Source organism: Amblyomma maculatum, chromosome 9 (genome assembly GCF_055883805.1).
Source record: "Amblyomma maculatum isolate TAMU_Amacu chromosome 9, ASM5588380v1, whole genome shotgun sequence".
Lineage (NCBI taxonomy): Eukaryota > Metazoa > Arthropoda > Arachnida > Ixodida > Ixodidae > Amblyomma > Amblyomma maculatum.
The window spans coordinates 25967548-25995316 of record NC_139352.1 but is presented as its reverse complement, the minus strand read 5'-3'; the positions used below and the strand labels follow the sequence as shown (position 1 = coordinate 25995316).

Sequence of the window (27769 nt, the reverse complement as noted above, 5' to 3'; positions counted from 1 at the left end):
AGGATGAGACACAGGAAAGAAGAGGACAAGACAAGGCAGGACTAGCAACTGAATGTTTATTGAACAGAAGAAAACAACGAAGACTCCTTCCGAAAAGCACGCGCACAACCCAACCGGTGGAATGGCAGGAAATTGGGAAGAAGATGAAGAAGAAAATTCAAAGTCAAGGCCTAACTAACGACTTTTCTATAGATCAAATTCCTTACAATGAAGGCTGACCGACGCCTTAGCCACACACTTGTCCTTGACTTGAATTGGCTTTGAATGTTCTTCATCTTCTTCCCAATTTCCTGCCATTCTGCGCGTGCTTTTCACCGATTGGGTTGTGCGCGTGCTTTTCGGAAGGAGTCATCGTTGTTTTCTTCTGTTCAATAAACATTCAGTTGCTAGTCCAGCCTTGTCCTGTCCTCTTCTTTCCTGTGTCTTGTCCTTTGGCTGGTTAAGTATGAACCCTTACCAACTTGCCCAGTCGTCAACCTTGTTGAAGATCGTTGCTGGCAACAAAAACTTGTGCATGCACTCTACTCCCAGCTTAGAATGCGCAGGTGGGTCAGTGAATGCGAAGCAAAGGTTGTTTCACAGTTAGGTGACGGCATGAAACGAACAACGGGTGAGGAAAAAAAAAAATTCTAGACAAATTTTTGAACTAGCTCATTCTTTATTTTTTCTGCAACGCACAGCGTGCATGAAGTAAGTCGCTAGTCTCTAAAGCACTTGGCTCTGAAAACTGCACAACGTGCGAATAACAAAGACACATTGTGCAAGCTTCTTCCAGACTAAGTGGGTCCTTTATAGTAAGTAGAACACAAGTCATTCCTCACTTGGCCTATCTGCTATCCATTGTAATCACGCCCCACTTTCCCCCGCATATTATTTTTTATGTGCAATTTTAATTAACCAAAACAATTCATTCATCACGCATCCAACTTGAAACGAAGAGAAATGTCCCATCTTATGGCAGTGTCTCTTTCACTCTGTGATGGTCAGACATTGTGACTATGTCGCGAGTGCAAACTATCACAGCTCTGTGACAAACAAAGGATGACAAACAACACAGTGAAGCATGTCAACACGCTGAGAATGTTCCGATGCGTGCGGTCAGCGCTCGGAACGAAGGCTGTAGAAATGGCGGTGCACATCGTCTGCGGTGAAGAGACGTTACGTCTTGAGACCTGCGAACACAAGAAGGTAAGAGACTAGGGATCACTGATTCAGCACCGACTAATAGTCGAATCTGATCTTGTGCAAGATGTTTGCAAATTGAAAGAATGCATTTCTTACGTGCAATTTGGCAATTTATGAACGAATACACGTGCATAGATTGTTGGGGACATCTGTTCTGAAAGACACCAATAAGGGCACAATATATACAGTTGGATTCAACACGAAGGTCATCACTTTAGGGCAAATCTATTTCGATAAACTGCTCTACGGTAGTTTGTATTTGCAAGAAGGTCAAACGGAGAGATTAGTTTCCTCCTCCGTCTTTATAACATTCAATGGCACTTTTTTTTTTGCATACTAGAGAATGAGCAATTGTCGCACAAGAAAAAATTTACTTCTTGTGAGCTAGCATGCAAATGATCACCTTCGAATTGACTCCAACTGTACCCGACCTCGCTACTCTTCATCTAAACAGTAACGTGCAACATAAGGTAAAAATACTACTTTAATGCAGCTACAAGCTGCTGCACAACACTGCAATAGGGTAACACAAATTTTATATTGTCCTCAGAGCCACATATCTACAGCACTAAATGAATGCAGTGCTACAGACATATATACCTCAAAAACGAAAAAGCACATACCGCTTTTAAAACGTCTTCCAGTTGATGAGAAGTGCATACCGCTTTTGGCTTGAGTCATACCCAGATATATGTACATCAAACAAATTTGATGCGTGCAAAGCATGCAAAGATGAGTTTGGCTATCGTAAGGAAAGGCAGCTACATTAACACATTGTTGTTTAAGGGGACATGCACACCGAAATATGGTAATTTCTTTTAAAATTCGAGTTTCGTTATTTTGACTGTTTGAGTTGCGTTCATCATTCTCTTCCACACATAAAAATGTCAAAGCCAAGAATTACCGGGAAGTTGTTAAAAAATCTCAGCCAATGCAGTCAGTCGCAGTTGCTAGAAAATATGCAGATCTGACCTATTTACAAATGCGTGATGCGTCAAATCATGTCGTCACCCACAGGCAGGCTTGTGCGAGCCGGTAGACCTATGCCTTTTCTCTCTAAGGGCCACTTTGTGCTCCTAGGAAGTAATAGTAAAGAAAAAGAAAATCGCCAGAAATCTTGCTTCCTTATTTCGGGCCAGACATTGTTCTTTTGTGCATAACACTTCACGCACTCGTTTCAATCGCGCCAAGATCAAATCTGCGACGAATAATCTGAAAAGCTGGTAGAATGAAACTATCTACGCTTTAATGCAATCGAACATATTTTTAGGGTTGAAACGTTTTTAAATAATGACACAACAGCCTTTGAAAACATTGCGCCGAATATAAAGCGGTCTCAAAATGGCGCACACTAAGAGGAAGACACGACCTTACTCAGTTGTCAGCATCGGAGTGTTACAGTGTCTTCGGCTGACGACACTCGTGGAGTTTTCTGTGCACTGCTGCATAGCCTCCGAGACTCTTATCTGTCTCGGAGGCTATCCTACAAATGGTGTGTAGAGCTAGTGATAACTAGAGACGCCGGCGCATGCTGCGAAATGTTGCGATTGTGGCGGTGTTGGTTTGTCAGGCACTACAACCAACTACACCAGTGCTCCATGAGTGCCTTCAGCCGAAGACACCATTAGATATACAAAAAATCATTTTAAGCTACTACTACTACTCCATCATACTTATTCTCACATTATGGAGCTGCACGAGCGTGCGCTGTTTTTCACTCGTGCATGGTATCCAGCACGAGAAAGCATCGAGCTAGCTTGCAACTGAAAAACAAATTTGGAAAGAAGAGATGAACTCCTATAAGTACAGTATTTTCATTCACTTTGAACTGCTATCAAGGAAAACTAATTCGCGGGGAGCATGTTCGCTCGATGCATATAATTCTGCCATCCGCGGACATCTAAACTTACTTGGTTGTATGGTGGTCAGGCTTTTCAGCATCTTGATGACCTTCTTGCTCCCGTAATGAATTGCGCTCAACAGCCCTGAAGAAAGAGACAGTCGAGCAGCACAGACATCAGATCATGGAAGCACCAGCCGGAAGTAATGCACAATCCCTAACCGCCGACACCGAGTAACCTTTCATTATTATGTGTTCGCTATCTCGCCCCCGGGGCGACGGAAAGAGCTCGATGAATACCATTTGCAAGCAAATGGAAGGCTGGCCTAGCTACCTGTACATCACCCCACTTGCTTGTGAACGCAACCAGTGACTGACATCCCTGCAGTTTCTTTTTTGCTTGTTTTTTTCTTGGCCTTCCTTAGTTTATACGAACCTTGCTTTCCCCAAAAGAAGAGTCATTTGCCATCAAAATAACGTAGCCTATCGAAACTGGCCAACTACAGTCAGTCCTTAGGGTCCCTTTATGCATATGAGTCAAAGGCACGGTTGAAAGCGCAATGAAAACAAAAGCCGCCTCCGGGAAACAAGACACTGTGAAGACAACTGCCCAGTACACTGAACTTGAGGAATGCCTAGCAACACTTTTTTTTCCTTTTTTACACCAACTGTTCTAAGACCAGCTCTTTCTGCATTGCATGTCAAGCACATACAGTCGAAACAGCGAGATTACTAGCAGCCACTCTGCTGGAACACCCAGAGAGAAAAGGGAGACGGGTTTGCATACCTTTAGGCATGCCTTTCATTCTCTCATAACCACCTCCGTCTAAAAACACTGAACGAAAGTCGGAAATCAGCATTTAAGATTTGGGAACACTGAATGGGGCTGCTATCACCCAAATTAACATAGTGAGACCATTTCTGGCATCAACTCAGTTGGGCGAAGAAACCTTCAAAGGAATTCCCACAGCTGTCTCCATAGAGCACCCTGGGTAACATATGCAAAGTGTTTTTTGTGTGTCAGAAATTTCTCTCTTCCGAATAAGTAAAATGCTTAAATATATCATTAGGCAGTCTATAAGCCTTTGATGCAAGCCATTTTTTTTCGAGCAAACCGACGTCAAAATTATGAGGCTTTCAATCCCAGTGGTAGTGCAGAGTTTTGCTCCCCCTCCCACAAAACCAGCTTTGTCCTATTAAAGTATAAATGACGAGAGGAAGTATTTGTTTATCAATAACGACAAAACATAAAAAAGTGGTGCTATGCAGAGTTGTATCAATTTTTTCTGCCTAATTAAAATCAATTTTCTGTAACACAGAGTTGGTGATTAAGAGTTGTGACACACAAGCCGCAACAAACTACAGCTACTGCGGAATTAGGTATACCTAAGGCCTTTCATTTATGGATTTAGCCTTGTTGGAAATAGTATGAAAAAAAAAAAAAAATGCAGTGGACAGGGAATAGCAAATTATTTTTTCAAGTCTGAAATAAAATTTTTCAACAAACCAAACTGTAATATGAGTTCCTCGTGGGATATTTTTGCCAAAAAGAAGTGAAATTAATCGCGGATGCTCATTCTAGTGTGCGACAAAAACATGTTGCAGCATATTGATCTCACAGACAATTGACAAATGGTGGGCTCCACCCAGAAAAACCTAATTTGCACAGTCAAATTTTGCAACTTGTTTTTAGTTATCACGATTTTTTAACTGCATCGCTATCATGTGTGCAGCAGGCCTAGCCACGTTACCATGTTTACTCCAAAACATCCCTCGTGATGCTTCAATAGCCACTTGGAATGCAAGACGGCATTAAAGACGGATAGGGCTGCTGCTTTGCAGTTGTCTTAATTCTGATAACATTACAATGACAAGACAGTGATGAAATGCTTGTAAGTCGGACCTGCCTTCTGGAGGCTTGCTTCTGAAAGGCACCGTGAAAAGTCATCCCGAAGGGACCTGACACCGTGGATAACAAGGGTAAGAGAAGTTTAAATTGTCAACATTTTACTCAACTGAACACACGGACCCAACACCGTGCACGACGACAAGGGCAAAAGAGGTTCATAACTACCAACAACCAAACTTGAACTAAACACAAATAGGTCAACAGCTTAACGGTTGATTTTTAGTACTCCTCAAACTAAGTAAACAGCCAACTAAACAAGGGGTCCCCAGAACTGCCTTAACGATCTGGTTATGGCAACTGCTAACTGAATGGCCAAACAGCATCGTATGAAGTGAGCAATTGGGCAAATGGTGCTTAGCTTCAGTTCAGATAAAGATCTGAACAATCAAATAAGTGAGTACAGTCGTGCCTCGTTAATATGGACACTTTGGTTTCCGACCAAGACTGTCCATAAAGCGAGTCATCCATAATAACGAGTCATGAATAAAAACAAAAAGGATTTTATTGAGAAAAGAGAATTGTAGTTAACGACTGTTTTTGTACATAACGGTGTGCGTTGGACTCAAAATTCCACAGAACACCGACAATTTTGAGTGCATTGTCCTTGTCATTGTTGTCTTAAAAAATTTTAGTGCAGTCTGAAGCGACTCGCATACCATGACACCCGTGATGTTGGGCTTTGTGTTGGTCGAACTTTCGAGCACGAACTCCTCACTGGCCGATGAGGCCGACGCCGATGAATACAGCATCTGATTCTCTACTCACCGTCACTTCCAAAATGGCCTCTTCACTGAGCAAAGTAGCCGCTAAGTAGCTGCTTGAGATTCTCCTGAGACGAGGAAACAGCTGAGCTGTCGACACTAGTCTCTCGCAGCTTGGAATGACTGAGATGGCTTTTGCCGCTTGTATTCACAGATTTCTTCGCGTCTACGTTCAGCTCTGTTTTTTTGCGTTTAACTTCCGCCTTGCCAAAAGCCAGACTCAAGTTGGGGGCTACAGGCTCCTGATGCTGTGCACTTTTTTGCCTAGTTAACCTTTCTGCCTTTCCGTTCTGATTCTTTCTTTTTTTGCCTTGTACGGTTTCTGTAAAGAAGTAAGGGAGTCAAGTTGGCAAGCTGCTATCCAGAGGGCTATCGAACATCCCATTCTCTTGGCGCAGTTTTTATGTGTTCCCATAAAACAAACACTGCAAGCTGAAGTACAGTTTAGAATGACGGCCAGCCGACAACGACGGGCTCAGACCTTGTCAAGGCCGCATCGTTGACTCAAAGCGAAGCCGACATACGGCCTAGTGTGCAAAGTTTGTCAGTTCGGCAGCGCAACAGGGACGAAAACCAGGAGCATGAGAGGGAAGCGCGTCCTGGACGGGACGCCCGGTCCCGGTTGCGTGTTCGTACGTCGCCTTTCTTTTGTCGCTCTACTTTGTGAGTGTGTCTTAACTCTAACCGAAAAGCGTTAACGGCTCCATGGAACACACTTTGCGCTTTGGAAAATAAAACTTCAGTTTCCACCGCCACTGTAGGCACTTGTCTTTCTTCCTGTCATTTCTTTCTTACGCTTTTACCGGCCTCTCTGTTCACGTTCAGCAGAATTTATTGCAACCACATGCTGCTGTTTTTCCAACTGCGGCGGCACTTCCGCTGCACCCAGAAATCTCCTGGTTCCCCCCTTTCGGGGTCTTCTTACGCTGACCCTCGGTTTTCTGTGTACATTCCGTTCCGCTCTTGCGCTCCCCCCCCCCCCCCCCCCCCCCCCCTCTCCTTTAGTATGGCTACACGCAGGCTTTGGTTCTTTCCAACCCCACAGGACTCGTTCAGGCATCCCGCCGTATCGGCTGTCGCGTAAGTTCGCGGGCGGCGCGCCCTTCTTTAACTTGCGTTCGGACTACTCTGCTTTTTTTCAAGCACTGTCCATATTAATGAGACAAAAATACATGGGCCCAAGTGGGGCGCGTGCATTCTTCCCCTGTCCATTGTCCGGACAGCGAGTTTCCATATTAACGAGGCATAAATACATTGAAAAGGTTTCGTCCCCAGAAAAACTGTCCATAATTTGGGTCGTCCATATTAACGGGGGTCATATTAACGGGGCACGACTGTATAGCCGAACAATCACCAACAGCGTTACTTGAAGTGAGCCAACTTTATAAAGTTAGTTATATTAAGTTTTGTGGTTAGTACCTGCTGTGATAATGCCCTTCGCAGTCTGGCCCCAACTTGACCGCCACACAATACTGGACACAGCTGTCGGAAGAAGAGAAAGAAAAGACAAAGGAGTCAATTGTTTCTGCGAGCAATTTACTGCTCTCCAGTCTTGTCAAGTTACGACTGCCAGCCGCAAACAATTGACAAGGCTCCTTATAGAAATTTATAAATGGCACATTTTCATTCACACAGGCACAAGGGCAATTTCCTTCTTAAGGAGCTATGGAAATGATATCCTTGCACTAACTGAAGGGCAAACAAATCTACTGCGATATTTACCTATATATACTCACAAGTACACACAATGTAAATGGCTTGAAAGCCTTTTACTATCTTGTCTTGCAAAAAGAAAAAAACTGCTCACCCCCTGAATGTAATATATTTTTTTTTAATTCCTGATATGATGGTAATATATCTTGAACTGTAAGAACGCTTTGTCTTGTATCAATGCATATACCGTATTTTCCTGTGCACAGGACGCGTGTTTGTAAAAGACACCACACATATTTAAAGGCTCTCAACTAAAACAATATATATAAGACACACCTCTTTATAAGACGTAACCCTAATTTATGAGTTAGATGACTGGGATTTGACTACACATGCTTGCGCAACCATCCCAAAATGCTCCATACCTCAAAGAACACTCTTTAAAAGCAGGCAGTGTTTATTTTTAGAAAATTCGACCAATGTTTTTCGGCATTTATGTACATTTTTTCAAATTGGCGTTTTATGGCTAGTCGCGCAGCGCAAGCTGTAAAATGCAACGATTATCGGTGAAAAAAAAATTTCCCAAAGCACACGAGGTTGTAGAAGCAAAAAAGTGCAAATTTTATTGACCTTGGTGCAAACGCTATTTAGAGTTGATTGTGTCAGATACAAGCATACTGTCAGCGGCCATGACAGCACGTTCCTTTACGTTGAGAGCATACAATTTTGAGAATGCTCGCTCAACATTAGCGCTTCATACAGGAAGACCTAAATTCCCACAAAAACGCTTTGTCTAATAATGGCCAGTCACAAAAGCGTGCCGTCTCCAATATACAGGAGACTCGACAACAGTGCTCACCGTGTACTGGCGGTAACTGTCGAACTCTGAGTCGAGGTACATCATGTTGCACTCGTCCCGTACTGAGAGTCTGTAGAATATGTTCACATCGACTGAATGCATCCAGCAGCTCTCCTAGCAGGTCTTTTATTCCCACGAATAATGCGAAAATGTCGTCGAGTTCTTTCAATTGAAATACAAGCCTCGTGGCGAAGCTAACATACGGATTTCTGCAAATGATCCATTGCTACAGCAAGGAAGGTGCTGGCGCATGCATTCTGCCGCCCAGCGTGGCAGATCCTCGAGCGTCTCTACTACATGAACTCCTTTATTTGAATGCCTGCTAGCCCATTTCTATACTCTGAAGGGAAGGAAATAAGATGTTTTTCAACAGTAGTAGGCTAGCATGAATATACCAAAAACAGAAGTTTTTCGGTTTTACCCGATTCCGTAATTTGTTTTTACCGGTAGATGTTTATTGGTGTCCTTCGGTTAGAACCAGAAAGTACAAAGCCTACTTACAAGGTGCAAAACGATATGCAACAGGCCAACGGTACGTTACAGGCAAGTTGCATAGTGTCAAATGTCGGGAAGTTTTTCTTTGCTGCCAGACGTACAATCACAATCCTTCCAAATCTGGAGATAATCAATGCGCCTATTTTCCCTCCATTTTTTACAACACAGAACAATTACATGTCGCACACAGGTGGAAAACGGGGCATGACTGGTAGCCACAGAGATTTTGAAAATGTCAATTTCTCTGTTCAGAAAACTGTTTGCACATAAGAGAGACATTGAATTTTGCTCAGGAAAAGCTAGCCCCACCTTGTGTCCTTTTAATTATGTTGCTCAGAGAATCTCGTGCAGAACAAAAGTAAACTTGAAAGAACTGCCGTGCAGTTACTTTGACAACAAGGACTACTCGTTGCCTTACACGAGTTTCCTTCCAAGCTCATCTCCAGTGCAAGCAAAAACCTACACATAGTGTGCTGAGGTTATGGCTTTAGTGTCTTGCCACTTCTGACTCCCCCATGTGGAAGAACTGTCCCCACGTGGTCGAAGTGTATCCGAAACTCTCCATTACGGTGTCCATCACAGCCCACATGCGGGCTTGGGATATGATGCACAATTCACCATACCATACTCGACCATTACTACTAGGAGAATGTGAACGTGCCACCACCCACCCTCCTCAATGTACACGCTGCAGTGGGGGTCGTTTCCGACAGCCTGCAAGACGTCCTCCAGGTCGCGGTGCCTGCCGTCCCGGTTCCACACCTTCAGCAGGTGGGACTGCAAGGACTTGGGCAGCAGGTTCAGGTGGTGCAGCTTGGCGTCTGGGCCGGGCTCTTGCTACCAAGAAAGGAACAGTGGCAACAAGCACATTACACTTGGCGCCGAGTAAGCTTGCACATGCAAGACAGCCGAGAAGAAGACTGCGTTAGAATACTATACTTGGCTATCAGCTGCATATCTATATATACATTTCAAAAAAAGAAGGCTGCTATTCTCCTCCTGAAGGTGAACAAGTGAATGTGTCCAAGGAATGACAGTTATGACTCGAATGACAGTTCTGGAATGACTGAAATGTGTCCTCATAGTGGTCTTTCCATTTTACTGTCAAGCAATAACCTTTAAATCTTAATAGACTAGAATGGCGACTTCTACATGAGCTCCACACATAGTACAAGCCAGACTCAACACTGCACAGAGTTGGGCTGATCCACGGGTGGTGTATTCTCACATATTAGTTTGCATGACTGTCGCAGACCAGCACCTACAATAGTGAGGACAGCAATACCCCCTTACGAACAGAGAGGAAACGCCCCTGCAACACAGGTCACCAAAAGCCTGTACAGGAGCACAACACCTGATGCGACAATGTTTAGGGCCCCCGGCTGCAGAAAACGGCAGGCGGCAGATGGCAGGTGGCATAAATGGAAATTGATTGGCAGACAGGTTGTGTGACAAACGGAGCCATTAATGCTGTCGCATCATACTCTTAAAGGCAGAGCATAAGTGTCCCCCACTTTCTTTGTAGGCTTCTTCTCTATGCTGCTACGTCAATACAGCAATTTTTAAATTGGCTAGTCACAGAGTCTTAAAGTCAAGTTTAGATGCATGGAAGCCAGTCGCTATACTGAGAGGTGTCCTGCGCTGCATGTACAAGACAGCTGCTTTGCAGAAGCACCCAATAGCTATGCACTACAGTATTATGTCAGGGCTCCTTTTGAGACAAGTAAAATCGACTCGGAACACGCGATTCTTATTCAGGTGCTGGGTAATTACTCACATACTAGGTGAGATTCACTAAAACGAGCAGTGACGGTTAGAGCTCCATTTAATTATCCACTGCCCGTAACACCAAATTTTTGGTCGTGTGCTTTATTTGTAATTACAGTACATGCAACACATGCTTGCAATGTGGTATTTGCATAGTCAAAGGTGAGCACGTAGACCATGTGAGGCATAAAAGAACCGGTTCACCCGCCGTCCCGTCATTTTGATCCACTAAAACGCAGCGGCAAACCTGCCTCAAGAGCCAAAATGTTGACATAAATATTAACCAAATAAATAAAGAAGCAGAAATATCGGGGAACAGCGCAATAAAGGCGGGACAAGGACGAAACAAGCGCTGACTATCAACTGGGTTTATTGAAGGATGGTAAGAGAAATATATACAGAGAAACAAAGCAATGAAGCAAAAAGACAGTGGAAAAAGTAGCCATAAAAATCAAATCTATGTCACATGGGAGGTGATATATATGCTATTTCCTTGAGATTTAGTGTCGCGGAAGGATTGCTGATGCATTGGTCACCACGCCTGTGGATGTAATGCGCTTCCATTATTTATTTATTTCTAACCTGGTCGGACACAGATTTCACTTCTGTATAAATTATGCAGTCATCTGCGAAGAGCTTTGCTTTTACACATGAATTTTTAATCAGATCGTTCACATACACCAGGAACAGCAGGGGGCCAAGGACAGAGCCTTGCGGCACACCTGACCCCACTCTACATGTGTCGGACCTGTTCCCCTCAATACTGACAAATTGGTGCCTGTCATCATTAAAACCTTTTATCCACCGCAGAACATTATTATTTCCTAGACTAGCTCTTAGCTTAAATACCAATTTTTTATGGATAACACAGTCAAATGCCTTTTTATAATCAAGGAATATTATATTTATTTGATTTTCGTGATCCAAATCGTGCACAGTTTCTATTAGTTGCATGACAGTTAACAATCCTTGCCTGAAGCCGTGCTGGCAATCACTGAAGAAGTTGTTACTTTCTATAAATGTATACGAATGTGTTTGGAAACAAAGTGCACCAACATTTTACAAGCACAAAACATGAGTGCAATAGGTCTGTAATTGGACACGTGTCTCGGGTCACCACTTTTCAATATGGGAATTATTTTACTCATTCATCAGTCCTTCGGGAGTGAGCCAGATGACAAGGATTTCTGGAATATTAGCAAGAGGTATTTAGCCATCCATTCAGCATACCTTTCGAGAAAAACATTCATTATTTCATCGGTACCTATAGATTTTGTTACTTTCAGGTTAAGCAACTGCATTAAGATTCCTTCGACCGTCAAATCAACATTGCCGAGTGGTATATGTTGAGCTGTGTACTTTGGTATTCTACAATTTAGTCATTATTTTTAATAAAAACACTGGAGGAATGGTGGTTGAAACAATTCGATATTTCTTGTTTGTTCGTAAGAGTACCGTTTTCTGTTGTAACTTCGGAAACAGACTTTTTAGACGGAGTTAACTGCCTCCAAAACTTATCTGGGGATTCACGCAGGTATTTCTGTAGAGTGACATTATAATAATTGCGTTTTGAGGTTTCTATAAGATGCTTCAACTCGGCGTTCAAAAGGGTAATGTCATTCAATAATGATGAATTATGCGTCTCGCGTAAAGCTTTCCTGCGTCGTTTAAGTTTCTTTTTTACTTGAATGACTTTCCTTGTTATCCAAGGACTGTTTCCTTCTTTTATTCTTCAGTGGTACACACTGGTTAATGCATTTTTCAACCATAGTTTTAAATTCCAACCAGAGTTCATTAACAGTTACTCGAAGGCATCAGTCAGGTCATCTGCCGGAGCTGGCTCCGGCAACTGAAAGGTGAAGCACTGGGCCTTGGAAGGCTTAGTACTTGGCGGCGGCTAAGAGCTCAGTGTAACGAAGTTTCCATAGCGTAGGTCTAATTCATCAAGAATAGCTGTGTTGTGAGCAATGTTAAAGTCCCGATATCTTGAAACAGCCATTTCGTCTCTTTGAAATGACCAACTCAGTTTCATGCTAACGATAGAGTGATCGGAGATCCCTAGCAACACTTCCACAATGCTCGGCTGGGACGTGGCATTTTCACTGACAAATATGAGATCAAGTAATGAGCTGCTGTTACTCTGTACTCTCATGTAATCGTGTACTAACTGTTTGAAGCTGTGAAAATAACACAATTCAGTGAGTGCCAGCGACACTTCGTGTCGTGTGTCAGCTTACCATTATGGCAGAAAAGTACTTTGGTGTTCTTGTACTCAGGTGCGCGTTTGTATTTTTTGCAGCGGAACTTTGTGCATGGAAGCCCGCCACTTTGTTCTGATTTCCTTTCCTGCTCCCTTTCATGCTTACATTTGCACATGGCACAATGAGCAGCAACATGGCTAAGAGGATCACTTTTTCTTCTATTTTCTTGCTCCATAAGCCTTTTGTTCAGGCATCTGCCTTTGTGTCCAACGTAAACGGCACCGCATGTGAAGGGAATTTGGTATACCACGTCGTTTTCTGCACGTGGTACAGAGGGTGAAACATGGCATACCTAGCAACCGTTCTTCTTTGCTCCCTTTGCTTGCGCAACCTGTTTGCACATGGAGCTCAGTTTGTTGGGAGCAGAAAATACAATGTCGACGTCATACCAGCTGGCAACCTTATTGAGGCCGTGTGGCAAGCCGTGCGTATAAGCAACCACAGCAGGTCTGTTTATCCTCTTTTCCTCATTGGGTTGGCCATTCTTCACAAATTTGATCAGCTTTTCCGAAGCCCTAGAAATCATTTCATCCGGATAACCATTTGCACGTAACCTGCAGATCTGCATTGTAATTCTATCAGCAATCTTCTCATGACAAGACTTTTTGAGAGCGGATTTCAGACATGATACTGCTATAAGCTTAGAGTGGCCCGATGAAAAGTTCAACAATGATTTTGTAGAGTTTGGGCAATAACATCAGAAAACATGTCCAGATTCAAGAAACAAAGCCAAATCTAAAAATTAAAGCCGATTACCACTTGGAACCTCGGTTGTGAACTTGAGGCCGCGTCCATATTCACTGAAAACCTTCAAGACATCAACGAGCTTTCTTGGCAAATTGCCTTCATGGGCAATAACCAAGTAGTCATCTACGTACCTCAAGATACGAGTGACCATGCCTTTTGAAGCTTTGCTAATATCAGAGTTAACATTGCTAAAAAAGATATCAGCCAGAATTGGTGCAACCCTCGATCCTATGCACACGCCGGCCGCTTGCACAAATGACTTCCCTTGCCAATCAACCACGGACGCCGACAAGTAAAACAACAGATCTTCTAAAAAACTTTCAACAGACACTCTGTATTTGTCAATAAAGGCATGTTCATCATTATCCTCGGAAATTCTCCTTTTCACAGCAATCATCACGTTGTCAATAAAGGCATGTTCATCATTGTCCTAGGAAATTCTCCTTTTCACAGCAATCATCATGCTGTCGCAAGGAATAATACAGGTCTACCGCATCAATACTGAACATCATGCAAGTCCCTGGATTTTTCACCTGTAGATAGTCCACCAGAGCTTCAGAGTTCGGCACCAGGAGCCCTGCACCAGGATGGTTATCCGGATGAAATGATTTCTAGGGCTTCGGAAAAGCTGATCAAATTTGTGAAGAATGGCTAACCCAATGAGGGCAAGAGGATAACCAGATCTGCTAAGGATCCTTATACACACGGCTTGCCACACGGCCTCAAAAAGATTGCCAGCAAGTATGACGTCGACATTGTATTTTCTTCTCCCAACAAACTGAGCTCCATGTGCAAACAGGTTGCGTAGGCAAAGGGAGCAAAGAAGAATGGTTGCTAGGTACGCCATGTTTCACCCTCTGTACCACGTGCAGAAAACAATGTGGTATACCAAATTCCCTTCACATGTGGTGCTGTTTACATTGAACACAAAGGGCTTTTGTCTGAACAAAAGGCTTATGGAGCATGAAAATACAAGAAAAAGTGACCCTCTTAGCCACGTTGCCGATCATTGTACCAAGTGCAAATATAAACATGAAAGCGAGCATGAAAGGAAATCAGAATTAAAATGGCGGGATTCCGTGCACAAAGTTCCGCTGCAAAAAATGCAAACACACACCTGAGTACTAGAACACCGAAGTTCTTTTCAGTCATAAAGATAAGCTGACACGCGAAATAATAGAAGCGCATTACATCCATAGGCGTGATGACCAATGCATCAGCAATCCTTCCGTAGTACTAAATGACATCATCATCATCATCATCATCAGCCTGATTATACCCACTGCAGGGCGAAGGCCTCTCCCATATTTCTCCACTTAACCCGGTTCTGTGCTAGCTGCATCCACTTGACCTCTGCGAACTTCTTAATCTCATCCGCCCACCTAACTTTCTGCCGCCCCCTGCTACGCTTTCCTTCCCTTGGAATCCAGTTTGTTACCCTGAGCGACCATCGGTTATCCTCGCTTCGCACTACATGTCCTGCCCATGTCCATTTCTTCTTCTTAATTTCTACTAGAATGTCAGTAACTTGAGTTATTTCTCTGACCCACTCTGCACGCTTTCTATCTCTTAATGTTACCCCTACCATTTTTCGTTCCATAGCCCTCTGGGTTGTCCTCAACTTAAGTAGAACTCTCTTGGTTAGCCTCCACGTTTCAGACCCATAGGTGAGTACAGGCAAGATGCAACTGTTGTATACTTTCCTCTTGAGCGATACCGGTAAGCTGCTAGTCATAATCTGCGAGTGCTTGCCAAATGCGCTCCATCCCAATCGTATTCTTCTTGTTATTTCCTTTTCGTGGTCCGGATCTGCGGTTACTACCTGTCCTAAGTAGACATATTCGCCTACTACTTCCAGTATTTCGCTACCTAATGTAAACTGCTGTTCCTTCCCAAGGCTGTTGAACATTACCTTAGTCTTCTGCATATTGATTTTCAAGCCTACCTTTCTACTTTTCCTGTCTAGGTCATCAATCATTATTTGCAGTTCATCCCCCGAGTTGCTTAGCAAGGCAATGTCATCAGCAAATCGCAGATTACTGAGGTATTCTCCATCTACCCTTATCCCTAACTGCTCCCATTCCAAGTCTCTGAATACTTCCTCTAAACAAGCTGTGAATAGTACTGGGGAGATTTTGTCTCCTTGCCTAACACCTTTCTTTATGGGACTTTTGTTACTTTCTTTATGCAGAACTATGGTTGCTGTGCAGCCACTATATATATATCTTCCAGCACTTTCACGTACGGCTCGTCTACCCTCTGATTTCGCAATGCCTGCATAACCGCCGAGGTTTCAACTGAGTCAAATGCTTTTTCGTAATCAATGAATGCTATGTATAAGGGCTGGTTATATTCCGAGCATTTTTCTATCACCTGATTGATGGTATGGATATGATCGATAGTAGAGTACCGTTTCCGAAACCCTGCTTGATCCTTTGCTTGATTGCAGTCTAAGGTTGTCCTGATTCTATTAGCGATTACCTTAGTAAATACCTTATACGTAACAGACAGTAAGCTAATTAGTCTGTAATTTTTAAGGTCCTTAGAGTCCCCTTTCTTGTGAATGAGGATAATGTTTGCATTCTTCCATGGTTCCGGTACCGTCGATGACACCAGGCACTGCGTATACAGGGTGGCCAGTTTTTCTAGCATGATATCCCCCCCGTCCTTAAGCAAATCTGTAGTTATCTGATCCTCTCCAGCTGATTTCCCCCTTTTCATAGTTTCTAGTGCTTTCTTGACCTCGTCCTTCGTCGCTGGTGGAACATCTGACTGTTTTTCCCTACTGCCAATCTCATTACGGTCCTGACTACTTTGGCTACAGTAGAGATCTGTATAGAACTACTTGGCTACTTTGACTATCTTTTCCATATTAGTGATGACTTTGCCCGCCTTGTCCTTTATCGCATACATCTGGTTTTTGCCTATGCCCAATTTCTTCTTTACCGCTTTAAGGCTTCCCCCGTTCTTTACAGCATGCTCAATTTTCTCCATGTTATACTTCCTTATATCGGCCACCTTGCGCTTATTGATTAGCTTTGATATCTCGGCCAATTCGATCTGGTCTGTTGGATTGGAAGCTTTCATACTCTGGCGTTTCTTAATCAAATCTTTCGTCTCCTTAGACAGCTTGCCGGTATCCTCTCTAACTATCCTACCGCCTACTTCTACGGCGCACTCAGTAATGATATCTCTGAAATTATTGTTCCTTGCCTCTAGGGTAATGTCGCCATCCTCAGTTAGAGCTGAAAACCTATTCCGTAGCGAGATCCTGAACTCTTCTGCCCTCCCCCTCACCGCTAATTCGTTGATGGGTTTCTTTCTTACTAATCTGTTGCGTTCCTTCTTCAGATTTAGGCTAATTCGGGACCTCACCATCCTGTGGTCACTGCATCGCACTTTCCCGATTACCTCTACATCTTGCATAATGGCGGGGGTTGAACACATTATGAAGTCGATTTCATTTTTAGTCTCTCCGTTAGGACTTTTCCATGTCCATTTCCGGTTCTTCCGTTTGCTGAAGAAGGTATTCATGATTCGTAAGTTATTGCGCTCTGCAAACTCAACGAGTAACTCCCCCCTGCTATTCCTAGAACCAATGCCATAGTCCCCTACTGCCTTGTCTCCTGCCTGTTTTTTCCCTACCTTGGCATTGATATCGCCCATTAGTACAGTATACCGCGTCTTTACTTTTCACATTGCCGATTCTACATCTTCATAGAAGCTTTCAACTGCCTGGTCATCATAACTACATGTAGGTGCAGAGGCCTGTACAACCTTCAGTTTATACCGCTTATTAAGCCTAATTACGATGCCTGCAACCCTCTCATTAATACTATAGAATTCATCTATATTACCCGCTATATACTTATTGACAAGGAAACCTACTCCTAGTTGTCGCCTCTCTGGTAAGCCTCGATAACATAGTACATGCCCATCCTTCAGTACAGTATATGCCTCATTCGGCCTCCTAACCTCACTAAGCCCTATGACATCCCATTTCATGCCCTCTAGTTCCTCTAACAGCACTGCTAAGCTAGCTTCACTAGCTAGGGTTCTAGCATTAAACGTTGCCAGGGTCAGTTTCCAATGACTAAATGACAAGGAAATGGCATATATCACCTCCCATGTGACATAGATTTGATTTTTATAGCTACTTTTTCCACTGTCTTTTTGCTTCATTGCTTTGTTTTCCTCGATACATTTCCCTTACCATCCTTCAATAAACCCAATTGATAGTCAGCGCTTGTTTCGTCCTTGTCCCACCATTATTGCGCTGTTCCCCAGTATGAATGCATACCAACTCGCCCAGATTTCAGCTTTACTAAATAAAGAAGCAGCAATTACATGATGCAGTTTTTTCATGCCTCACGTGATCTACAACTGTCCTTTCTCATCGGGGCCATCTTTTCACCGCCTAAACCGAAACTGAAAACAGCTCGAGAAGAAAATTCAATTATAATTTATTTAGTGCTCGTAGGCGAATGCAACGTAAAATGCATCTTAGAAAGAAGCAAACAGGCAACAAAAATTTGATGCCCGCACTACTTTAGCGTAAATCGCAAGTACTTGTAGTGCAAGTTTTGTAATACTAACTGCTGTACAACAATTACTGAAGCAACAGATAGCCAACTTTCAACTAACATAATTGGTTCATAAGAAGGGAAAGGCGCAGTATCTGTCACACTTGCTCTGTGGACACCTGAACCGCGCCGTAAGGGAAGGGATGAAGGTGGGAGTGAAAGTGGATAGAGAGAGAGGGGGGCCGTAGTGGAGGGCTACGGAGTAATTTCGACCACCTGGGGATCTTTAACGTGCGCTGACATCGCACAGCACACGGAGGCAACATAATTAAATTCAATACAAGCCTCACGCAGGGACTGCCTGAAGAGCTGTAATGGGAACAAGTGAAGAAGCGACTAAAATGTCACAGTTTTTGCATGCCTTTTGACATCGTAATAACAGCTTGGTTGCTGAAGCCTATACCGAAACCACATGAAAGAAAAAAAATTAAATTAAAAGTTATTTCCTAGATGCAGGTGAATTACACAATGTTTACTAATGCTCTTTCATCACTGTAATGAGTTTGCAACCAAAATTTGATGTTTGCACGCCTTCCGTTGTCACTCCCTCTTCATCTTGCTTTTGAACACGATTATGACGTGCGAGATGGAATGTTCCATCCGTCCTAAACTTCAAAATTCTGGCACTTTGGTATGCTAGTGGAAAGGCTTCCTAACAAAAGAAGTCAAAAATTCATCAGACTGTGGAAAACTGGCTTTTCAAACTTGTGTTATGCACTAGCACTGATATTTGCAGCTTCTACCTTAAAAAGCTGAGGCCTCCGCTGTGAAAAATTACAACCCCTCGAGACCAACAGGACACTTTAACGCTGTCCACAAGAAATTATTTCTTAATTCAACGTGCAATAATAAAATTCTGAGGCAGTAGGCTTACACCTTCAACAACACATAACATTAAGCACAGCAGAATCCTAGCACTAATACTAAATGTTTTTTGAAAAGGGGTGGAAAAGAAACTAATTTTCTAAACCCAACACACTCACTTAAGGCAGAAGGCCACAACAGTATGGGCAAGTACCTTAAAGCACTCTTCAATTTTACGCTGCAAGTCCAGCTTCTGAAAGTACAACTTGTGATAAAGTTTAGACTTTCGCAGTCGCTCATGTGTACAGAAAAAGAAACAAAGCCGTGCTCTACCTCGAACGTCTGCGTGGTTTCATTCCAGGAAACCATCTTGATGAGCTGCAGGTACGGGCTGTAGAGCTTTCGGAACTCGGCCAGCTGTGCACCCACAATGTTGGCCACCTTGTTCTTGTCCTCGCCAATGATCATGCGGAAGTCACCTGCACCCGCTCACTCAGCTGAGTCACTCTTGCTCTATACGCAGCAAAGCTCAATGTAAAATGGCAATGATAAGAACAAAATTGTACTTGTAGTTCTCTGTCGAAGACTACAAAAAGAAAAAGCGTGATGGGGGTTATATGTTCAGAAGAGTTACAATGGCTGTCAAGCACTAACATGCGACCTTAATTTCACAAGGGTCAAGTTTAGCCGAAAAGAACCAAGGAAGACACATTGGGAAATAATCAAAGTAAATTGGCGTACTTGCTAGTCCCAAAGTGAAGACTGTTCACGCATACTTAATTCCAAGAAAAGTGCAGTACTTGAACTGTCCAGCGACTGAAGCCGTTCACTCGGCTTTGGTAATGGTGTGGGCTGGTAGCTAAGCCATCATACTTGAGTTAGCTCAACGAAAATGATGTGAAACCTATTCTTAGGCAAAGCAAACTCTCATATGCAACTCTGGTCTGAATGGGCTCCTCAATTCTTGCACCTATTTTTTCACCTTCATCACCCTACTCGGCCACAGAAAACATGTCATGGAAAATTCAAGCCATTTTCAGGCGCAAGACGTTTTCTGCACTGGGAACAAGAATGAAAAGATTTAAAGGAACACGCTTTCCTGACAGCACGATAGCATGGACGTTTGGGGGGCATGCGTACCTACGTAGGAGAGTCCTGCTATCTTGAGGTAGAGCTCTTCCTCTGTGAAGCTGTCTGGCAGCATGAGCAGAGCTGTGTGTATGGCCGTCATGTAGTTGAGAGCCATGGCACGCTTGATCTCTGGCGTTGGCTCTTGCAAGATCCGAACCTGGAAGTGTCAATACGCCACTCCGTGAGCCAAACTCTTTCCAACAACTAACGGAACTAGTGAACACTTTAAATGGATAGACAAAGGTAGAAGCAAAAAGATGAACACGAAAGCAAAGCAACAAGGAACAAAAAGAAAGATTTTCTCGTAGTTCTCTAAGTTGGACGCATATGTACAGCATATGGAAGACAAAAGACTGACACGACAACAAAGAAAGCTGCACATTTACTGTACCTGTAGCAGGGACTAAAAAATTCCAAGTCTTGCAAACACTTCCTACAACCTATGAATATCACAGCCTGGGAACTTAGAATTTAACTTTAAATAAAACAATAAAACATCCCATCCATGGTCAGAAATGAGGGGGATTGTTATCATTACTAAAAAAATTTGCGACAGCACACAAAAAAAAATCTTTATCATCTGCGATCCATGGGTTCAGCCTGGAAGGGACCCCAGAACACAGAGGCCAATTCCTATGAAATCACCCATTGCGTCTTGGGGTAATCCGTATCAATGGAGTTGGCAGGAATCGACAATTACTTCTGGCTAATGGCTACCGTCTCTATCTGTGATGCAAAAGCACTGGCACTGGCATCACAAAACTAAAAATACAAAAAATGTTGCAAATCTGAAATAGTGCAAGAAACGAAAAACATTACTGAGGGCAAGATTATGCTATGTCGTCTACTATATGTACAGCAACTGTATTTGGGGCACATGTTCATTGCCATCGGATCTAACAAGCGGGAAGGTTTAGCAATACATGTTTTAACATATTATGGGGCCGCCTTATTCCTTGATCATTATACACAGTCAAAGCCTAAACTTGCTACTGTGCTTGGCATGCATTGTACTATGTAATGTACTTGAAGTTGCAGGTAAGGGCTGGTCTTATCTCCCTATTTTTCTTTTTTTTTATGCTCTGAAAGGGAGCAGCCCTCACCTGAAAGAAGCATTTTTCTGTTCAGCTTTCAAGCTATACTCTAGGCAAGCTCCTTTATCGTCCTACACAATCTGCCACTACATCTGGAACCTATATGAAAGCATTCCTTATGCCTGAGGCGATCCTTTCTTTAGTTGTTATTGGCTCGGCCTTTTTTCGGGAGGATGAAGAAGTGATGAAAACTGGTGTATCCCCTCCCTTCCTTTTCCTTTACGATCACAGTCTTTTTCCGCGCCCCAATGCCTACATGTATCAAACGTGGTCCAAAATTAAAGACCTGCTCCACGATTTTGTTTTTTCTAGCCCATTTCAAACGTAACACAAACAAGATAAGCAGGCAAATGTGAGATTTACTGTCACAATCCACGACACCAAAACTGTTCATCTGATATAAATTCCCACATAGCAGTATAGTGCAACTAATTTGCTGAAACTCCCCAGAATTACATGTTATTGCCATACAGGTTAAAGTAAACGTGCGAGTCACAAAGCAATCAATGATTTCTTGCTGTTTCGTATCAACCAACTCATGTGTGCTGATAAAGAGTTATCTATTGCATTGACAGCACTAAAATGGCCAAGGCATAACAACAGAGAATAGTCTATATCTTTGCTGATTTCTTCTGGCAAGTAGCAATAGTGTGTATAATGTGTAAACAATGTAAATCACTCTTGCGTTAGCAATCCCTGTGGTATCTATGAACAAATCACCATGACTGAGACCTCATTGTTGACAACCTCATGACTGATGAACAGGGAAACAAAGCGGCTGTCGCTGCCCACCTGCAATAGTTGCTTAACTGTAAAGATCAGTAACAACCTCACTGTGTAGTTATGAACAGCATAAAGACTGTCCCCAAGCAGCAGTATAGATGAGGGGAGGTTGCAGTGAGTAATTAAGTCAAACCAGAGCGCAGCAAATTTGGTAATAGATATTCACCAACTATGTGCATTAATAGCTTTATTCAAACTTTGGAAGACTGGGAAACACAAATTTTCATGGTGATGGTTTTATCTCATCCTATTTGAATGTAGTGCTCATGATGTGCGCATATTAAAAAATGACCAAAAGGCATTTAATCTTCAGCGTGACAGGCAGTACACCAAGCAGTTATCATAATGACCAAACCTGTCCAGATCATTGTTAGCGCTGCCTTACTTTCAGGCTCAAAACAGTCGTATGAAATGCCACAGCTTTATGATCCAACGCAGACTGTGCAGAGGATAGAGCAGCCCGCTGTCATCAAATGCTTGCTATAACATGTCTTTGCACACCAAATTACTAAAAATGACATCAACATGCAGCTTCTAGCTAGCTCATAGAAATCGAAAGGAAAACCGCAAAGCAGAAAATGCTATAAAACTAAATGCATGCCAACATACGTGTACAGTTATGCTTCCTAAAAGTCAGTCAATTACACAGTTCAATAATACCAAAGAAAGGAAAAAATAAATGTCAATCTCAATATTTCGCACTGCACTGCATAAAATGAGTACTGGCAAGATGTTTCAGGGCAGAAAAATCCAAGCTGTTTAAATTTTCACTGGCATAGACAGTTCCTATTGCCCACAAATATAAAACTCAGCCAAAGCTACACTTCAATCTGATTGTCAAACTCTGCCAGCAACAGAGACAGAACTGACAAAAACCATTGTGAACTGAGCAATATGACAAAACTGATTACATGCCATATGACGGCCCCTAGTTTAGAGAGCAGTCAGTGAGTAGTCACATCCCAGCAGTTTGTCTGGCATGCCGGCTGCATGCTGAAAATTTGCCGTGCCAAATAATCGCCATCTGTAGTTACCCCGGCCTTTTGTGCTGTAAAGGTGTCATGCTTGGCGTGTGTACAAGTCTCCAAGAGAAGACCCGTCATATCAAGTGCGAGAATAATTAATAAAATTATGAGACACTTTGGCGACTAAAGTGGTGAAAGGCGAAAGCCTGAGGGCCGCATTCTGCTCCCACCTTCCTCCCTTTCTTTACGGCGTGGTACATGTGTCCGCGGAAAATTGTGACAGACACTGCGTTTTTTCTATCCTGTAAATCAATTACGAACGCCGCTGATGCCTGCTGCCTCCTAGACATCTGGGTCTGCTTCTGTTTGCTGTGTGATGCGGCGTTCGAGAAAGCGGCAAATGAAAGGCCGCACGGACGCCTAGATGAGACGCCCGGTGAGGTCAGCTTCGTATATGCATGAATCGCCTTATGGCCTCATGACCTGTCATAACGGTACATTGCGCGCCCCTTGTCGAACACAACCAGCATTTCATTGAATGCATCAAAGTTCACCGGCGATTTATAATTTATCTACAGGAAAGGAAAGGCGCAGTATCTGTCACTCAAGGAATCCCACTACCGTTCTCACTGTAGACAAAGGGAATTATAAGGAGCGTTCCACGATCCGGGACGTGGCGCAGTGGTAAAGCACTGGGCTGGGTGTCCAAAGGATGGAGGTGTGATTCCCCGGTGGAAGACAAGGTTTATTAATTTATTTTTAACTCTCGTTCTCCAAACGCGGACACATTTGCAGACACGGCTGCTAATGACAGTGTGAGGCATTAAAGGCTTTTGCCTTAATAGCTCTTCGCTTTCTAGAATTAATGGTATTCTACAGCATAACTACAAGGACAAATTGCACGTATGAAAAGAAATAATTAAAAAAACTTGGAAAATTTTGCACCTCCATTAGTCCTTTTAGATATGATAATATGGGTGCAGAAGCGAACATTTGGCATTGAAAAACCTTGTTAGCCACTAGTTATTGCTACATTGCTCACCGGTTTATGGAGTCGTCCGCTTAGGTAGAGTGTTTCCCAGTCTAAAAGGTCCGTGATGAGCCTTTCTGTGCTGATTACTCCATACTTCATTAACTGCAAGCAAACAACAGAACACCTACGGTTTTCAGCTCACGTCATAACTTGAATCCGGTAACAGACGACTTTGTAAAAGAGACTGAAATAAGAGTGCAGGTTTTACACTCATTCATGATTTTGCACAATGCAAGAGCCTGTTCATGTGCCTTCGCCATGTTCGTAAAGAAAGAGAGAGGAGGCCAACAAACTTTTTGTGAGCCACTGGCAGATGTCCAAGACAGTTCAATAAAAGTTCTCCGCACCCCAATCAGGCCTTATACTTATGTCAAAAGTGCTACTTTAACAAGTATGCTGCAGGCATTTTCACATTCATGATAACTTAATTGGCATATTTCAAAACCTTCAGCACACGATACACACAGGTGGAAATTTTGTGTAAAGCCACTCAAAACCTAAACAATGCCTATTGCTGTGGATGGGGGACTGAGCCAGTTGAACACGGTATCGCAAACTACCTCAAATTTCATCTTAAATATGTCGCATTCATTCAAAGAGCATGCCAAATGTTAAGCAGCCATTCTGCTCAGGCAGGTGTGATCCAGCTTCTCAATTCTTTCAGTGCATTTATACAAAAATAGAAAACCGCTGCACAAAAAGGGAGAGGTCCCTCCAGATTTTACCAAGGAAAGAAATATCCCACTGGTATCCCAGAACACAACCACCAAGAAGGTTGAATAGAATGGGAAAGAAGGATCTCCATGAGCTTGGCTGTATGTGACGAAGCGTATATATTCCTGTAAAGTAATACAGCATTTAAAGCCCACTTAGTTTATGTTTCTTTATTACAGCATCATTTATGTTTGATTTTTCTTGCTCTGCATGCCAGGGCAGATAAATCCAACGCCGTTATACTTTTAGGTAGCAGCTGCACGCAATTTTATTAACTTGCGAGCTTGCACATGTAACAACATTTACGTGAAGCCCATGGAAACTGCCAACATGAGTGTGAAACGCATAGAAAGTCCACAACTGAACAGTCTTGCAAATCCTTCTGTATTGATCACGCACTGTAAAAACGTGTTCGCACGATGTAGCAGGGAAAGAGAGAACTTTAGGACTCACCCCATCATCATACGGCACGAACGTATTGTAATAGACGTAAGCGCCGAAGTCCTTCTGCACTTTGTTTACCAGACACGGTCCGCCGTACCTCAGGAAAGAGTAGTGCCGCCAATTTTGCTTCAGGTTTTCCCGGTGCCACGAAAGAGGATCGTCCACGGCGAAAATAACGTCCAGCATATTGCTCTGCAAGGTCAAGCGGCGTCACGTGTAACGAGTCTTTCCGGCATCATTCGTGGTGTTATCCGTTCACGAGCAACAACAACGCGGGTAGAGCACAAACGGTAGTGCGCGGCAGCTGGCTTCCATGGAACCCTTAAAATAGAATCGCCATGCCGCCGTGCGCGGTCTCATGAAAGAAAAAGCAGGGTAGCGTGAAGGGTCGTTGAGGTTCAACGATCGTACAGCTGCGCGCAGTGCACGCCTTCTTACTATTTTGTATGTGTAATTTGTCGTTCCCCGTAAAATTACGATAATTTAGTATGAAATCTGAACGTGCTTACTTCTCACGTGCAGGACACTTCCTAAATATTGCTTAACCAAAGGTTAACGGTGAAATCGGCGAAGGCAGACTCGCCCACGGGTGAAAATCGTCTGCTAACCACGCCCGTTAATGCGACGTCATATGAAACACCGTAGATAAAACGACTGTACACTGAACATACATGGTCTTTCTTTGCTTTCTTTGAGAAGCATGACACACTTTGCGATGCGGAAGTAGCGTCCGGCTATTGTTTCAGGAAGTAAAAGTTGTTCCGAGCAGCAAGCAGAGCGCAAAGCATGCATGCTTGGCGCCGTTCGAGGCACTCGGGCCCTTCGAAATAACTATTTGCTTACCTTAGTCTGGGCGACTCCTTTTTGAGGTAACGCAGCGGACCCATAGCAAAAGGCAAATGTGAATTTCCCAGGAAAAATGCTCAACATTCTTGACCATGACACTGGGTCGACTGCTCTTGCGGACGCCGCCATCTTGAGGCGCGACTCGTTGCCCCCTCGTGGCTGTTCTTGACAGCTGTCACAAGGTGAAATCTGGGGTGGCTTCAAGGGCTCGGTACGGTTGGCACGGCCTTCTCGTTTCCTCGCTCGCCTGCGGCGTCCCTTTTTCCGCTTCTTTCTTGCCATAAAGAGGGTGCGGTCGAAGGGGAACGTGCACGTTGAGTAATCAGCAACTACAGCGAACTTTAGAGCGAGTTTCTAAGCGAGAAGCCATAACGACTCCGTGGTACCCAAGGCACCGCGACATGATACGTAAGAGCTCACTGACGCTCGTTGACACATTTCCCCAACGTATGTGCTTATCGGTGCTCGACAGGAGGTGTGGATGGAGGCTGTATCTGGCTGATAAACGACGTCGTTCTGACTCTGTTCATATCCGTCTCGCACGTATCGGCGAATGATCAAGAGTGTTCGGCGTGGTGCTGTTCTACGCAAAGCCGTATATCCTGGTTCTACGCATCCAAGTAGTTGATTACTGCGCTAAAAATATCCGACTCTGGATTCTGTGCGAGGGGGCTTTTTAACACATACTTTATGAAACGCACAGCTCGTGTCTGACATATATATTTTCTACGTACAGAGAGAGTACATTGCCATTATGGCGTTATGGAGCCTCACCCGCACCATGAGTATCGCGGGCATTTCACGCATACAGATCTGTGACTGTGCTAAGAGGGAGTGAAGGTGGCGATCAAATATTTGTCAGGTCACACGAAGAAATTTTTTTAATGTTTCGTTAAAGTCTGAGTAATCGCGTATGTAGAATTTCTGCATGTAAAAATTTGGACACCCCGTGGTCCAAATTTTTGGAGCCCTCCACCACGGTGTCCCTCATAGCCTAGATCCCTATAAATCAAATCACTACAAACCAAATCAAATCATATCTCTACAGATCAAATCACTACAAACAAATCACTACAATCAAATAAATCAAACTAATATTCATCCTGGCACCAGACCAGGACGAATTTTTTCTTCAGCTACCTACTCAGTATCTTCTGTGAAATATGGCTTTCCTTTGTATCCTTATGGCTGCTGTTGACGGAGGTTTCATATTCATATTTCGATACCTTTAATTAGTCTTTCGGAGTGCCGCAACGAGTAATGATAATGCGTTTACTTGTGGACATGCATCCTGAACAGGTAATCAATGAGTAATTACCGTTAGTTGGCCGACCTCAGCACGTAATCACATTTCTGGGTACACTGTGCGAAGGTCATTTGTTGCATTTTTCTGGGAAATTAGGATTTAATCAATTCAATATCATTTTCGCAGTATCGTAGCGAAAACAAGAAATGGGTTTGATCTACTGGCACATCAGAAAACCGACTGTCACAAAAGTATATGATTAAAGCGACACCATAGCTTCAAATGCAGACCAAAGCAAGTGCCTTTTATGCCCTTTCTCGCCTTGGTTCTTCAAAGAGCAAATATAAAAAAGAAAAAAAAACGGAAGGAAGGAAGGAAGGAAGGAAGGAAGGAAGGAAGGAAGGAAGGAAGGAAGGAAGGAAGGAAGGAAGGAAGGAAGGAAGGAAGGAAGGAAGGAACGAACGAACGAGCAAGCGAAATAACAAACTAGTGAATGAACGAGCGAACGAAAGAATGCAGCCGTGCTCCATAACGCCATAACCCCATAACCACTGAGCTACCCAGGGCAGGCCGGATGAATATTGGACGACACAAGTTTGCACTGACGTAAGAAATACCTCAGTGGAGGATAGAGTCCCAAAACTCGAAC

At 43.4% G+C, this 27769-nt stretch overlaps 1 protein-coding gene across 4 annotated transcripts; it reads right to left on the bottom strand.

The window, feature by feature from the left end:
* Positions 1-638: 638 nt before the first annotated feature.
* LOC146178609 (phosphatidate cytidylyltransferase, mitochondrial) lies at positions 639-26244 on the bottom strand. Of its 4 annotated transcripts, none has more exons than XR_014700622.1 (10): positions 25872-26244; positions 25038-25220; positions 23880-23972; positions 20005-20152; positions 19198-19343; positions 9374-9539; positions 7115-7177; positions 3096-3170; positions 2158-2261; positions 639-1172 (listed from the first exon to the last, which is right to left on the bottom strand). XR_014700622.1 is itself a non-coding variant. In XM_084578410.1 (10 exons), exons 1-9 carry the CDS (start codon positions 26154-26156, stop codon positions 2242-2244), a joined length of 1179 nt encoding a protein of 392 aa, XP_084434536.1. In that variant the 5' UTR covers positions 26157-26244; the 3' UTR covers positions 639-1172; positions 2201-2241. The 4 variants fall into 4 exon arrangements, 3 of the variants coding, with proteins under 3 accessions (XP_084434536.1, XP_084434534.1, XP_084434537.1); XM_084578410.1 differs by having other exon boundaries at positions 2201-2261; XM_084578408.1 differs by lacking the exon at positions 2158-2261 and having other exon boundaries at positions 639-1196.
* Positions 26245-27769: the final 1525 nt, after the last annotated feature.